The 14,228-nt window shown below is 61.3% G+C and overlaps 1 protein-coding gene across 1 annotated transcript; it reads right to left on the reverse strand.

The window, feature by feature from the left end:
- Positions 1-2,255: 2,255 nt before the first annotated feature.
- copa (COPI coat complex subunit alpha) lies at positions 2,256-13,588 on the reverse strand (the record flags this gene model as incomplete). Its single annotated transcript, XM_078538292.1, has 9 exons — positions 13,477-13,588; positions 10,524-10,633; positions 9,534-9,633; positions 9,265-9,400; positions 8,440-8,522; positions 7,032-7,182; positions 6,232-6,298; positions 3,314-3,389; positions 2,256-2,338 (listed from the first exon to the last, which is right to left on the reverse strand). Coding segments are annotated over exons 1-9 (888 nt in total), but the record flags the coding sequence as incomplete, so codon positions are not given.
- Positions 13,589-14,228: the final 640 nt, after the last annotated feature.

A 14,228-nucleotide genomic window follows, 5' to 3' on the forward strand; every position in this document is an offset into this window, starting at 1 on the left:
GAGACAGGGCGAGGAGGGAGACAGGGGCGATGAGGGAGACAGGGCGATGAGGAGACAGGGGCGGTGAGGGAGGGAGGGCGATGAGGGAGAGGGCGATGAGGGAGACAGGGCGATGAGGGAGACAGGGCGATGAGGGAAGGCAGGGTGATGAGGGAGGGAGGGCGATGAGGGAGACAGGGCGATGAGGGAGACAGGGCGATGAGGGAGACAGGGCGATGAGGGAGACAGGGCGGTGAGGGAGGGAGGGCGATGAGGGAGACAGGGCGATGAGGGAGACAGGGCGATGAGGGAGACAGGGCGATGAGGGAGACAGGGCGATGAGGGAGACAGGGCGATGAGGGAGACAGGGCGATGAGGGAGACAGGGCGATGAGGGAGGGAGGGCGATGAGGGAGGGAGGGCGATGAGGGAGGGAGGGCGATGAGGGAGACAGGGCGATGAGGGAGACAGGACGATGAGGGAGACAGGGCGGTGAGGGAGGGAGGGCGATGAGGGAGACAGGGCGATGAGGGAGGGAGGGCGATGAGGGAGGGAGGGCGATGAGGGAGACAGGGCGATGAGGGAGGGAGGGCGATGAGGGAGACAGGGCGGTGAGGGAGGGAGGGCGGTGAGGGAGACAGGGCGATGAGGGAGGGAGGGCGGTGAGGAAGGAGAGGGAGACAGGGCGATGAGGGAGGGAGGGCGGTGAGGAAGGAGAGGGAGACAGGGCGATGAGGGAGGGAGGGCGATGAGGGAGACAGGGCGATGAGGGAGGGCGATGAGGGAGGGAGGGCGGTGAGGGAGACAGGGCGATGAGGGAGACAGGGCGATGAGGGAGACAGGGCGATGAGGGAGACAGGGCGATGAGGGAGACAGGGCGATGAGGGAGGGAGGGCGGTGAGGGAGACAGGGCGATGAGGGAGACAGGGCGATGAGGGAGGGAGGTCGGTGAGGGAGGGAGGTCGGTGAGGGAGGGAGGTCGGTGAGGGAGGGAGGTCGGTGAGGGAGGGAGGGCGGTGAGGGAGGGAGGGCGGTGAGGGAGACAGGGCGATGAGGGAGGGAGGGCGATGAGGGAGGGAGGGCGATGAGGGAGGGAGGGCGAGGAGGGAGGGAGGGCGATGAGGGAGACAGGGCGATGAGGGAGACAGGGCGATGAGGGAGACAGGGCGATGAGGGAGACAGGGCGATGAGGGAGACAGGTGAGGGAGGGAGGGCGATGAGGGAGGGAGGGCGAGGAGGGAGGGAGGGCGATGAGGGAGACAGGGCGATGAGGGAGACAGGGCGATGAGGGAGACAGGGCGATGAGGGAGACAGGGCGAGGAGGGAGACAGGGCGATGAGGGAGACAGGGCGATGAGGGAGACAGGGCGATGAGGGAGACAGGGCGCTGAGGGAGGGAGGGCGATGAGGGAGACAGGGCGATGAGGGAGGGAGACAGGGCGAGGAGGGAGACAGGGCGATGAGGGAGACAGGGCGATGAGGGAGGGAGGGCGATGAAGGGAGGGAGGGCGATGAGGGAGGGAGGGCGATGAGGGAGGGAGGGCGATGAGGGAGACAGGGCGATGAGGGAGACAGGTGAGGGAGGGAGGGCGAGGAGGTGTCCGAGGAGATGAGTTTGTTAAATTGGGGTGTGCCAGGCAAGAGGCAGGAGGTGATTGTCAAACCTGATAGAAAACCACAGCGCCAGCCTCAGCTGGAGTATCGGGGTCAACCCCAAACTCCCCCCCGACACTCCCCCCCCCCGACACTCTCCCCCCCGACACTCCCCCCCCCCCCCGACACTCTCCCCCCCGACACTCTCCCCCCCGACACTCCCCCCCCCCCGACACTCTCCCCCCCCCGACACTCTCCCCCCCGACACTCTCCCCCCCGACACTCCCCCCCCCCGACACTCCCCCCCCCCCGACACTCTCCCCCCCGACACTCTCCCCCCCGACACTCTCCCCCCCGACACTCTCCCCCCCGACACTCTCCCCCCCCGACACTCTCCCCCCCGACACTCTCCCCCCCGACACTCTCCCCCCCGACACTCCCCCCACAGGGGCCACTCTCGAGTGGATTGAGGGGGGAGGGGCCACTCTCGAGTGAACTGAGAGAGGGGGGCCATTCTCGAGTGGATTGAGGGGGGGCCCGGCAGCCCTGCCCACCCCTCGGTTTACCCCGCCCAGAGCCCCGGTGACCCCGCCCACAGCCCCGCCTCAGTAACCACCCCCCCCACCCCCCCAGCCCACCAGCCCACCAGCTCCCCCTTCCCGGTCGCTGCCACGTTAAAACTTACCGAGTGCATCCTGTCCAGGACGGCAAATCTGTTCCGGGCCACCCAGACTGCGGTCAGGCCGGAGGATCGCTTTCCTTCAGGGGCTGCAGGAGAGAACACAGCGGGGTCAGGGCTGGAGGGAACACAGCGGGGTCAGGGCTGGAGGGAACACAGCGGGGTCAGGGCTGGAGGGAACACAGCGGGGTCAGGGCTGGAGGGAACACAGCGGGGTCAGGGCTGGAGGGAACACAGCGGGGTCAGGGCTGGAGGGAACACAGCGGGGTCAGGGCTGGAGGGAACACAGCGGGGTCAGGGCTGGAGGGAACACAGCGGGGTCAGGGCTGGAGGGAACACAGCGGGGTCAGGGCTGGAGGGAACACAGCGGGGTCAGGGCTGGAGGGAACACAGCGGGGTCAGGGCTGGAGGGAACACAGCGGGGTCAGGGCTGGAGGGAACACAGCGGGGTCAGGGCTGGAGGGAACACAGCGGGGTCAGGGCTGGAGGGAACACAGCGGGGTCAGGGCTGGAGGGAACACAGCGGGGTCAGGGCTGGAGGGAACACAGCGGGGTCAGGGCTGGAGGGAACACAGCGGGGTCAGGGCTGGAGGGAACACAGCGGGGTCAGGGCTGGAGGGAACACAGCGGGGTCAGGGCTGGAGGGAACACAGCGGGGTCAGGGCTGGAGGGAACACAGCGGGGTCAGGGCTGGAGGGAACACAGCGGGGTCAGGGCTGGAGGGAACACAGCGGGGTCAGGGCTGGAGGGAACACAGCGGGGTCAGGGCTGGAGGGAACACAGCGGGGTCAGGGCTGGAGGGAACACAGCGGGGTCAGGGCTGGAGGGAACACAGCGGGGTCAGGGCTGGAGGGAACACAGCGGGGTCAGGGCTGGAGGGAACACAGCGGGGTCAGGGCTGGAGGGAACACAGCGGGGTCAGGGCTGGAGGGAACACAGCGGGGTCAGGGCTGGAGGGAACACAGCGGGGTCAGGGCTGGGGTCACCGCCGCGGATCAGGGCAGGGGTCACTACCTCCTCCACCCCACAGCCGCCGAGCCCCCTCACAACATCCCCCGACTCACCGTCTGGATTCTGAGAGTCCGAGTCCTTGGGAATGGTGTATAGGTCGTAGGTGCTGTTCTCCAGGTTACTCGCTCGCTGCAGGACGGAGAGAGAGAGAAACTGAGAGACGTGAGCTTCCCTGGAGAGGCCCCCAAATCCCACAAGGAGGCACAGGAGGATCCCGCGCAACACCCTGGTATATACGCGGATTCAATTCTCAACCGTGCCCCCCCCCTCCATTTCACCTGATCAGCATCACCCTTCTGTTCCTACCGAACTCCATGATTATCCAGTTCCCCCCCACCCGCGTCCATACATCAACGGCTCAATGGGTCCCACTGTCTCAGCGCTCTCTGGGTAAAGGAGTTTCTCCCTGACTGGATTTATTCCTGCCTGTCTTACACTGACAGCCCCGAGCTCTGGTCTCGCCCGCCAGTGGGAACATCTCCGCTCGGCTGACCCGATCGTTGGGAATTTCAGAGGCCTCACCCCAGTCACTCCTCAGTCTTCCCTTTTCTCAGGAGAAAAGCTCCAGTCTGCTCAATCCTTTCCGATCGGTCGGACCACCCAGTACTTATACCTTCTCCAGTCTCTCTATATCCTTTTGTAAATGTGGAGACCAGAACTGTGCACAGTGCTCCAAGTGTGGTCTAACCGAGGGATACGGAGACCAGAACTCTGCAGAGTGCTCCAACTGTGGTCTAACCGAGGGATACGGAGACCAGAACTGTGCCCAGTGCTCCAAGTGTGGTCCAACCGAGGGATACGGAGACCAGAACTGTGCCCAGTGCTCCAAGTGTGGTCCAACCGAGGGATACGGAGACCAGAACTGTGCACAGTGCTCCAAGTGTGGTCTAACCGAGGGATACGGAGACCGGAACTGTGCACAGTGCTCCGACTGTGGTCTAACCGAGGGATACGGAGACCAGAACTGTGCACAGTGCTCCAAGTGTGGTCTAACCGAGGGATACGGAGACCAGAACTGTGCACAGTGCTCCAAGTGTGGTCTAACCCCAAGTGTGGTCTAACCGAGGGATACGGAGACCAGAACTGTGCACAGTGCTCCAAGTGTGGTCTAACCCCAAGTGTGGTCTAACCGAGGGATAGGGAGACCAGAACTGTGCACAGTGCTCCGAGTGTGGTCTAACCGAGGGATAGGGAGACCAGAACTGTGCACAGTGCTCCGAGTGTGGTCTAACCGAGGGATAGGGAGACCAGAACTGTGCACAGTGCTCCAAGTGTGGTCTAACCAAGGGGTATGGGACCCAGAACTGTGCACAGTGCTCCAAGTGTGGTCTAACCGAGGGATACGGAGACCAGAACTGTGCACAGTGCTCCAAGTGTGGTCTAACCGAGGGATACGGAGACCAGAACTGTGCACGGTGCTCCCAGTGTGGTCTAACCGAGGGATACGGAGACCAGAACTGTGCACAGTGCTCCAAGTGTGGTCCAACCGAGGGATACGGAGATCAGAACTGTGCACACTGCTCCAAGTGTGGTCTAACCGAGGGATACGGAGACAGGAACTGTGCCCAGTGCTCCAAGTGTGGTCTAACCGAGGGATACGGAGACAGGAACTGTGCACAGTGCTCCAAGTGTGGTCTAACTGAGGGATACGGAGACCAGAACTGTGCACAGTGCTCCAAGTGTGGTCTAACCGAGGGATACGGAGACCGGAACTGTGCACAGTGCTCCAAGTGTGGTCTAAGCGAGGGATACGGAGACTAGAACTGTTCATAGTGCCAGGGAATCTGAAACTGAGGGGGTGAGGGGGGAGTCAGAGGGTCTGAATAAGGGGACGGCCATTTTGGACTGCGACGAGGAGAAACCTCTTCACTCAGAAGGTCGTGAATCTTTGGAATTCTCTACCCCAGAGAACCGTGGATGCTCCACCGATGAGCAGATTCAAGACGGAGATGCGTGGATTGGAGACTGAGGGAAATCGAGGGTTGGCGGCGGTGGGGAGGATGGGGAAGTGGGAAGCAGGCAGAAGGTCGACCACAACTCGTCGAGTGGCCGAGTCGGTTCGAGGGGCTGAATGGCCTCCTGTTGAAGGAGGAGGGGAAGCCCCGGAGGCTGACGTGCCGGCCAGGGGTGCGGCAAGGCTACACACCCTTCCCGGATCTCCGCGCTCCTCCGATTCCGGCCTCCGGAGCATCCCCCTCCCCCGATTCCCATCGCTCCACCATTGGCGGCCGTGCCTTCAGCTGCCTTGGCGGGGGTGGGGGGGGACCCCGTGAGCTGTGGAATTCCCTCCCTGAGCCCCTCCTCCACAAAACAGGCCCCCCCAAGGCTGGATTTCCCAGCCCGGTTGTCTGAGCCCGCAGGGGAATCGCCACGGCAGCCATTCAGCCCACCCTCTTCCTGCTGGCCCCTCCCGAAGGGTCAATTTGCGTACCGCCCCCTTGCCCTAGCCTGGCATCGCTGTTCCTCCCTCCCCTTTCAGACATCGGGAGGAGACAGGCACAGAAAGAGGCCACTCTGCCCATCGCGTCCGGGCTGGCGGAAAACAGAGGAGCCCCCCCCACACTCCGGCCGAATCCCACGTTCCGGCGTTTGGCCTGCAGCCCCCCCCGAGGTTCCTCGGGCACGTACCCAGACAGCGTTTAAATGAGCTGAGGGTTTCTGTCTCCTTCACACTTTCAGGCAGCGTCTCCCAGACCCCCACAGCCCTCTCCGCGCGAGAAGGTTATTTCCTCATCTCCCCTCGAACCTTTCCACCCGTCACGAACTGCGCACCCCATCGCCGCTGACCTCTCTCACCGAGGGAAACGTGACCCTTCCGAACCCACTCTGTCCGGACCCCTCCCAACTTGGTACGTCTCGATCCGATCTCCACGCAGCCCCCGCTGTGCCGAGCAGAGAAACCCCAGCCCACCCGAGGCCTCCTCACAGCTACAGTTTCCCAGACCCTTGCCAGCGTTGCCCGTGGTCTTACCGTGCACAGCAGCACCGAATTCTCGGCCGGGTTGTAGGACATGCTGAACACCGGGAACTTGGAACCGCTGGCGGGAGGAGAAGGGAAGAGAGCAGTCAGTGCAGGGAGAGAGAAATTACAGGTCACAGAATGGGATTCACACACTGGAAAGGTTTGATGGGGACGGTGTAGAGGGAGCTTTACTCTGTATCTAACCCCGTGCTGTACCTGTCCTGGGAGTGTTTGATGGGGACAGTGTAGAGGGAGATTTACTCTGTATCTAACCCCGTGCTGTACCTGTCCTGGGAGTGTTTGATGGGGACAGTGTAGAGGGAGCTTTACTCTGTATCTAACCCCGTGCTGTACCTGTCCTGGGGGTGTTGGATGTGGACAGTGTAGAGGGAGATTTACTCTGTATCTAACCCCGTGCTGTACCTGTCCTGGGAGTGTTTGAGGGGGACGGTGTAGAGGGAGCTTTACTCTGTATCTAACCCCGTGCTGTACCTGTCCTGGGAGTGTTTGATGGGGACAGTGTAGAGGGAGCTTTACTCTGTATCTAACCCCGTGCTGTACCTGTCCTGGGAGTGTTTGATGGGGACAGTGTAGAGGGAGATTTACTCTGTATCTAACCCCGTGCTGTACCTGTCCTGGGAGTGTTTGATGGGGACAGTGTAGAGGGAGATTTACTCTGTATCTAACCCCGTGCTGTACCTGTCCTGGGAGTGTTTGATGGGGGACAGTGTAGAGGGAGCTTGACTCTGTATCTAACCCCGTGCTGTACCTGCCCTGGGAGTGTTTGAAGGTGTCAATCACTCACTCACCTCCGGAGCTGCATCACGGCCACATCCTTGGAGCTGTGGAAATCCAGTTGCCTGAGAAAGCGATCTTTGACGTAAAACAAGGCGTTTCCGTGAACTGCGTAGGCAGGTCTCTCTCGCTCCAATTTAAACACAATCATCCCACTGTCGTGACCTGAGAGAGGATCCAGGGAGCAAGGGCCAACACAAGAGGGTGTCAACATAACCCGGCCAGAAAAGGCATCTTATTACCTCCCACTTTCAACAATATCTAATGAGTAAAATACCCCAAGAGAGAAACTGAATAAAGGGTCAGTACTGAGGGAGTGCCGCACTGTCGGAGGGTCAGTACTGAGGGAGCGCCGCACTGTCGGAGGGTCAGTACTGAGGGTGCGCTGCACTGTCGGAGGGTCAGTACTGAGGGAGTGCTGCACTGTCGGAGGGTCAGTACTGAGGGAGTGCCGCACTGTCGGAGGGTCAGTACTGAGGGAGTGCCGCACTGTCGGAGGGTCAGTACTGAGGGAGTGCCGCACTGTCGGAGGGTCAGTACTGAGGGAGTGCCGCACTGTCGGAGGGTCAGTACTGAGGGAGTGCCGCACTGTCGGAGGGTCAGTACTGAGGGAGTGCTGCACTGTCGGAGGGTCAGTACTGAGGGAGTGCCGCACTGTCGGAGGGTCAGTACTGAGGGAGCGCCGCACTGTCGGAGGGTCAGTACTGAGGGAGTGCCGCACTGTCGGAGGGTCAGTACTGAGGGAGTGCTGCACTGTCGGAGGGTCAGTACTGAGGGAGCGCCGCACTGTCGGAGGGTCAGTACTGAGGGAGTGCCGCACTGTCGGAGGGTCAGTACTGAGGGAGCGCCGCACTGTCGGAGGGTCAGTACTGAGGGAGTGCCGCACTGTCGGAGGGTCAGTACTGAGGGAGTGCCGCACTGTCGGAGGGTCAGTACTGAGGGAGTGCCGCACTGTCGGAGGGTCAGTACTGAGGGAGTGCTGCACTGTCGGAGGGTCAGTACTGAGGGAGTGCTGCACTGTCGGAGGGTCAGTACTGAGGGAGTGCTGCACTGTCGGAGGGTCAGTACTGAGGGAGTGCTGCACTGTCAGAGGGTCAGTACTGAGGGAGTGCCGCACTGTCAGAGGGTCAGTACAGGTGCTGTCTTTTCCGGTTTCTGCTCTGCGGTGAATGTAAATGATCGTGCGCTCAGTGTTATAAGAGGATTGGGGCGATGTGCTCGGTGTCCCTCAGTCCACATCACCATGGACAGGTCATCTTGGCCGGAAACGTATTTCTGTGTTTGGGATCCTGCTGTGCGTCCTACACGCGGACAGGGACCTGCTCTGCAAACCCTTTCCCAGGGGCTGACAGGTACTTTGGGCTGTGGTGAGGTGGGCAAAGGGGGCGACAGGAATGTGATGCCCACCCACACGCTCCTTACCGGCGGCAAACAGGTTGAGGTTCGGGTGGGCGCCGAGGACCCAGAAGCGGTCATGGTCCCGTCGGAAGGTCTGCACACCAGTCCTGGGCACCGGACACGGAGAGAGGGACAGAGAGAGAGAGAGGAGGTTAGACAAGCAGCTGAGCCGCAGTAAATTCTCACTACATTTCACCCTCTCAATGCCTCCCCTCGCCCTCTGACCCCGCACCGCTCGGTCCCCGTTCGCCCTCTGACCCCGCGCCGCTCGGTCCCCCGTTCGCCCTCTGACCCCGCGCCGCTCGGTCCCCGTTCGCCCTCTGACCCCGCGCCGCTCGGTCCCCGTTCGCCCTCTGACCCCACGTCGCTCGGTCCCCATTCGCCCTCTGACCCCGCGCCGCTCGGTCCCCGTTCGCCCTCTGACCCCGCGCCACTCGGTCCCCCGTTCGCCCTCTGACCCCGCGCCGCTCGGTCCCCTGTTCGCCCTCTGACCCCGCGCCGCTCGGTCCCCGTTCGCCCTTTGACCCCGTGCGGCTCGGTTCCTGTTCACCCTCTGACCCTGCGCCGCTCGGTCCCCCCGTTTGCCCTCTGACCCTGCGCCACTCGGTCCCCCCGTTTGCCCTCTGACCCTGCGGCGCTCGGTCCCCCCGTTCGCCCTCTGACCCTGCACCGCTCAGTCCCCCCGTTTGCCCTCTGACCCCGCGCCATTCGATCCCCCCGTTCGCCCTCTGACCCCGCGCCGCTCGGTCCCCGTTCGCCCTCTGACCCTGCGCCGCTCGATCCCCCCCCCAATTCGTACTCTGACCCCGCGCCCTCCGACCGCGGTCCTCTCCTGCCCTGACCTCTCACCTCTTGGACATGTCCCAGACCCTGATGCTCTTGTCCTCCGAGTTGCTGAGGATGAGTTCTTGACGGGGATGGAATACGGCACACGAGACGTTGTTGTAGTGACCGCGGCATGTGTCCACCTCCCAGGCCTTCGAGTCTGAGACAGAGAGAGAGAGAGAGAGAGAGAGAGAGACAGGGGGTCAGGCTGGGTCAGGAGGTTGCTCCGGGCTCCACTCTCCAAGCGGGCAGAGAGAGGGATTTTGGAGGGCGCACGCCAAGGCCGCACTCACCATTCATCCGCCAGATCTTCACCTGCCGGTCGTCCGCTCCTGACACAATCAGGGGCATGGTGGGGTGGAAGGCTGCCCAGTTCACACCTCGGTCATGGCCCTATGGAGACAGACAGAGGGTTAGGGTTAGGAGGGCCAGAGTCAAACCAGGGGTGTCCGTGTTGGCACACAGGCCGAGGCGTTCGAACAGGACGATCGATCCGAAGAGGGCTACAGGAAAAAAGGGGAAGACAAAGTCCAAGGGGGCGACTTCTGCGCAGTAATGAAAACTTATCATTATTTTAAAACATCTGCATCGTCACCAATTCCACTCGAGGGTGTCCGAAAAGGACTAATACGGATTTCGGTCGATTGTCAAGGGTAAATTTTCTCGGAGAAGAGGCGGGGGGGAAATGTTGGGCCCCATGTGACCTGTCGCCAGGGAGGGGGGTCGCAACGAGAAGCCGCGCGGTTTGGCAGGCCGCACGTGGAGATGCAGCCACAAAGGAGAGCCACGAGCAGAGGAGCCGGAGGATGAAGGTGATCCGCGCACAGGTGCTGGCACAAAGGGCGCGGCCGACGGACGGAAAGGGGAACACAAAACTCGTGCGGGGAGAAGCCAGCGAAGCCCTCCATCGAGGGGCTGGTCTCCGGCTCGGGCGGTCAGCGGCAAAGGAGCTGAAAGGGACCGAATCTTACAGGCGGCGTGGGTAAGTCAGGCATACGCGCAGGGCTTGAGAGTTTGTATCAGAGGGTCAGGCCGCCAAGCGGGTCGATATTGACTGGCCGACTGCAAAGGGGCAACATCTTTCTTCTACCGATTATTTCAAGAGAAGTTTACCTTTCGTTTGAAGTACGATCAGCCCTTTAACACGCGCGAGACTTACGTTGATTCAGAGTCGTGTTAAGTAAAAAGTTACCACAAAGAGAATTCTTGGCGGCCATTTCTTCCCTCGAGGGACGCTCAGCAAATGTGGTTCAGGGTTCACCCACGGGAAGTGTGACACTCACCTCCAAGACGTGCTTGACCACCGCATCAGTGGTCCCAAAGAGATCGACACCAGAAATCCCCCGCACATCACTCTCCACTGCCCCAGGGGAGAGGTTCTTCTTCCTTAGACCTTGGGGGGGAAGGAGGGGAGAGAAGAGAGAGAGAGAGAGAGAGAGAGGGAGAGAGAGGCATCAAGACAGCTCAACACGACGTGGTCTGAAAGGTGGTTCACAGCAGTATTATCACAAAATATGACACTGAGCCATGGAAGCAGATGTTAAAGGGCAGGGGACCGAAGGCTTGGTGAGAGAGGGAGCTCAGAAGGAGCATCTTCGAGCAGGAGGAAGGGAGAGAGGGAGGAGGAGAGCTTCAGGGAGGGAATTCCAGAGCTCAGGGCCCCAGACAGCTGAAGGCACGGCCGCCAATGGTGGAGCGACGGGAATCGGGGGGATGCTCAAGAGGCCGGAGTTGGAGGAGCGCAGAGATCTCGGAGGGTCGGAGAGGCTGGAGGGTGTTACAGAGATAGGGAGGGTTGTAGGGGGCTGGAGGAGGTTACAGAGATAGGGAGGGTTGTAGGGGCTGGAGGAGGTTACAGAGATAGGGAGGGTTGTAGGGGCTGGAGGAGGTTACAGAGACAGGGAGGGTTGTAGGGGCTGGAGGAGGTTACAGAGATAGGGAGGGTTGTAGGGGCTGGAAGAGGTTACGGAGATAGGGAGGGTTGTAGAGGCTGGAGGAGGTTACAGAGATAGGGAGGGTTGTAGGGTCTGGAGGAGGTGACAGTGATAGGGAGGGTTGTAGGGACTGGAGGAGGTTACAGAGATAGGGAGGGTTGTCGAGGCTAGAGGAGGTTACAGGGATAGGGAGGGTTTTAGGGGCTGGAGGAGGTTACAGAGATAGGGAGGGTTGTAGAGGCTGGAGGAGGTTACAGAGATAGGGAGTGTTGTAGGGGCTGGAGGAGGTTACAGAGATAGGGAGGATTGTAGGGGGTGGAGGAGGTGACAGAGATAACGAGGATTGTAGGGGCTGGAGGAGGTTACAGAGATAGGGAGGGCTGTAGGGGGGGAGGAGGTTACAGGGATAGGGAGAGTTGTAGAGGCTGGAGGAGGTTACAGAGATAGGGAGTGTTGTAGGGGCTGGAGGAGGTTACAGGGATAGGGAGAGTTGTAGGGGCTGGAGGAGGTTACAGAGATAGGGAGTGTTGTAGGGGCTGGAGGAGGTTACAGAGATAGGGAGGGTTGTAGGGGCTGGAGGAGGTTACAGAGATAGGGAGGGTTGTAGGGGCTGGAGGAGGTTACAGAGTTAGGGAGGGTTGTAGGGGCTGGAGGAGGTTACAGAGATAGGGAGGGTTGTAGGGGCTGGGGGAGGATACAGAGATAGGGAGGGTTGTAGGGGCTGGGAGAGCATACAGAGATAGGGAGGGTTGTAGGGGCTGGAGGAGGTTACAGAGATAGGGAGGGTCGTAGGGGTTGGGGGAGGATACAGAGATAGGGAAGGTTGGATGTGCTGGAGGAGGTCACAGAGAAAAGGAGGACTGAAGGGGCTGGAGGAGGATTCAGTGATAGGCAGGGTTTTAGCGATTGGATGATGTCACAGAGATAGGCAGCATTGTAGGGGCTGGAGGAGGTTACAGAGATAGGGAGGGGTGTAGGGGCTGGAGGAGGTTACAGAGATAGGGAGGGGTGTAGGGGCTGGAGGAGGTTACAGAGATAGGGAGGGGTGTAGGGGCTGGAGGGGGTTACAGAGATAGGGAGCGGTGTAGGGGCTGGAGGAGGTTACAGCGATAGGGAGGGGTGTAGGGGCTGGAGGGGGTTACAGAGATAGGGAGGGGTGTAGGGGCTGGAGGAGGTTACAGCGATAGGGAGGGTCGTAGGGGCTGGGGGAGGTTACAGAGATAGGGAGGGTTGTAGGGGCTGGGGGAGGTTACAGAGATAGGGAGGGTTGTAGGGGCTGGGGGAGGTTACAGAGATAGGGAGGGTTTTAGGGGCTGGGGGAGGATACAGAGATAGGGAGGGTTGTAGGGGCTGGGGGAGGATACAGAGATAGGGAAGGTTGGATGTGCTGGAGGAGGTCACAGAGAAAAGGAGGACTGAAGGGGCTGGAGGAGGATTCAGTGATAGGCAGGGTTTTAGCGATTGGATGATGTCACAGAGATAGGCAGCATTGTAAGGGCTGGAGGAGGTTACAGAGATAGGGAGGGATATGGGCTGGAGGAGGTTACAGAGATAGGGAGGATTGTAGGGGCTGGGGGAGGTTACAGAGATAGGGAGGGTTATAGGGTCTGGAGGAAGTTACAGAGATAGGGAGGGTCGTAGGTACTGGAGGAGGTTACAGATATAGGGAGGGTTGTAGGGGCTGCAGGAGGTTAGAGAGATAGGGAGGGTGTAGGGGCTGGAGGAGGTTACAGATATAGGGAGGGTTGTAGGGGCTGGAGGAGGTTACAGCGATAGGGAGGGGTGTAGGGGCTGGAGGAGGTTACAGAGACAGGGAGGGTGCGAGGAGGCCATGCAGCGCTTGAGCACTGGGTTGAGAATTGTAAAATGGCGGTGTTACTGGACCGGACGACAGTGAGGGTCAGCGAGCACTGGGGGTGATGGGTGAGTGGGACTCGGTTCGAGGGCCCCGGGGGGGCAGGGGGTTGGAGTTTCTGGACGGCGGAAGGCGAGAGGGGCAGGCCGGAGAATTTCAGAACAGCCGAATGAGGCAGCAGCGGCTGCGTTGAGGCAGGGTTGAAGTCGGGCCCTGTGACAGGGGTGGGAAGAGGTGATCGTAGTGACAGGACAGGCAGGTCAGCAGCTCGGCTCCGGGTCATGTCAGGCAGGCAGAGTCAGCATCGGACAGTTACCAGGGAGGGAGGAGAGAGGCTGCACCTTTCCCCACCCCCTCAGCAATCATCAGGGCTCCCCCACACCCTCCCCCACCATCTCCGCATTCTCACCGGGCTCCTTCCCCAGATCCCACGGCCCCGCAGCTTACCAGAAATATCCCAGACCCGGACAGTCTGGTCCAAACTCGCTGAGACGACCAGGTCTTCCGAAGGGTGGAACTGGGCGCACATCACATAGTGGTTATGTCCGGTTAGGACACTGTGTCGAGGATGGGAGAGAGGGGGAGGGAGAGGAGAGAGAGAGAGAGGGGGGGGAGGGAGAGAGAGAGAGAGAGAGAGGGGGGGAGGGAGAGAGGGGGAGAGAGAGAGGGGGAGAGGGGGAGGGAGAGGGGGAGGAGAGAGAGAGAGAGGGGGGAGGGAGAGAGAGAGAGAGAGAGAGAGAGGGGAGGGGGAGAAAGAGAGAGGGGGGGGAGGGAGAGGGGGAGGGAGAGAGAGAGAGAGGAGATGGGGGAGGGAGAGAGAGAGAGAGAGAGGGGGGGGGAGAAAGAGAGAGGGGGGGGGAGGGGAGAGAGAGGGGGGGGGAGGGAGAGAGAGGGGGGGAGGGAGAGAGGGGGGGGGAGGGAGAGAGAGGGGGGGAGGGAGAGAGAGGGGGGGAGGGAGAGAGAGGGGGGAGGGAGAGAGAGAGAGAGAGAGAGGGGGGGGAGAAAGAGAGAGGGGGGGGAGAAAGAGAGAGGGGGGGAGGGAGAGAGAGGGGGGGGAGGGAGAGAGAGGGGGGGGAGGGAGAGAGAGGGGGGGGGAGGGAGAGAGAGGGGGGGAGGGAGAGAGGGGGGGGAGGGAGAGAGGGGGGGAGGGAGAGAGAGGGGGAAGGGAGAGAGAGGGGGGGAGGAAGAAGAGGGGGGGG

Source organism: Cetorhinus maximus, unplaced genomic scaffold (genome assembly GCF_964194155.1).
Source record: "Cetorhinus maximus unplaced genomic scaffold, sCetMax3.hap1.1 HAP1_SCAFFOLD_4563, whole genome shotgun sequence".
Taxonomy (NCBI): domain Eukaryota; kingdom Metazoa; phylum Chordata; class Chondrichthyes; order Lamniformes; family Cetorhinidae; genus Cetorhinus; species Cetorhinus maximus.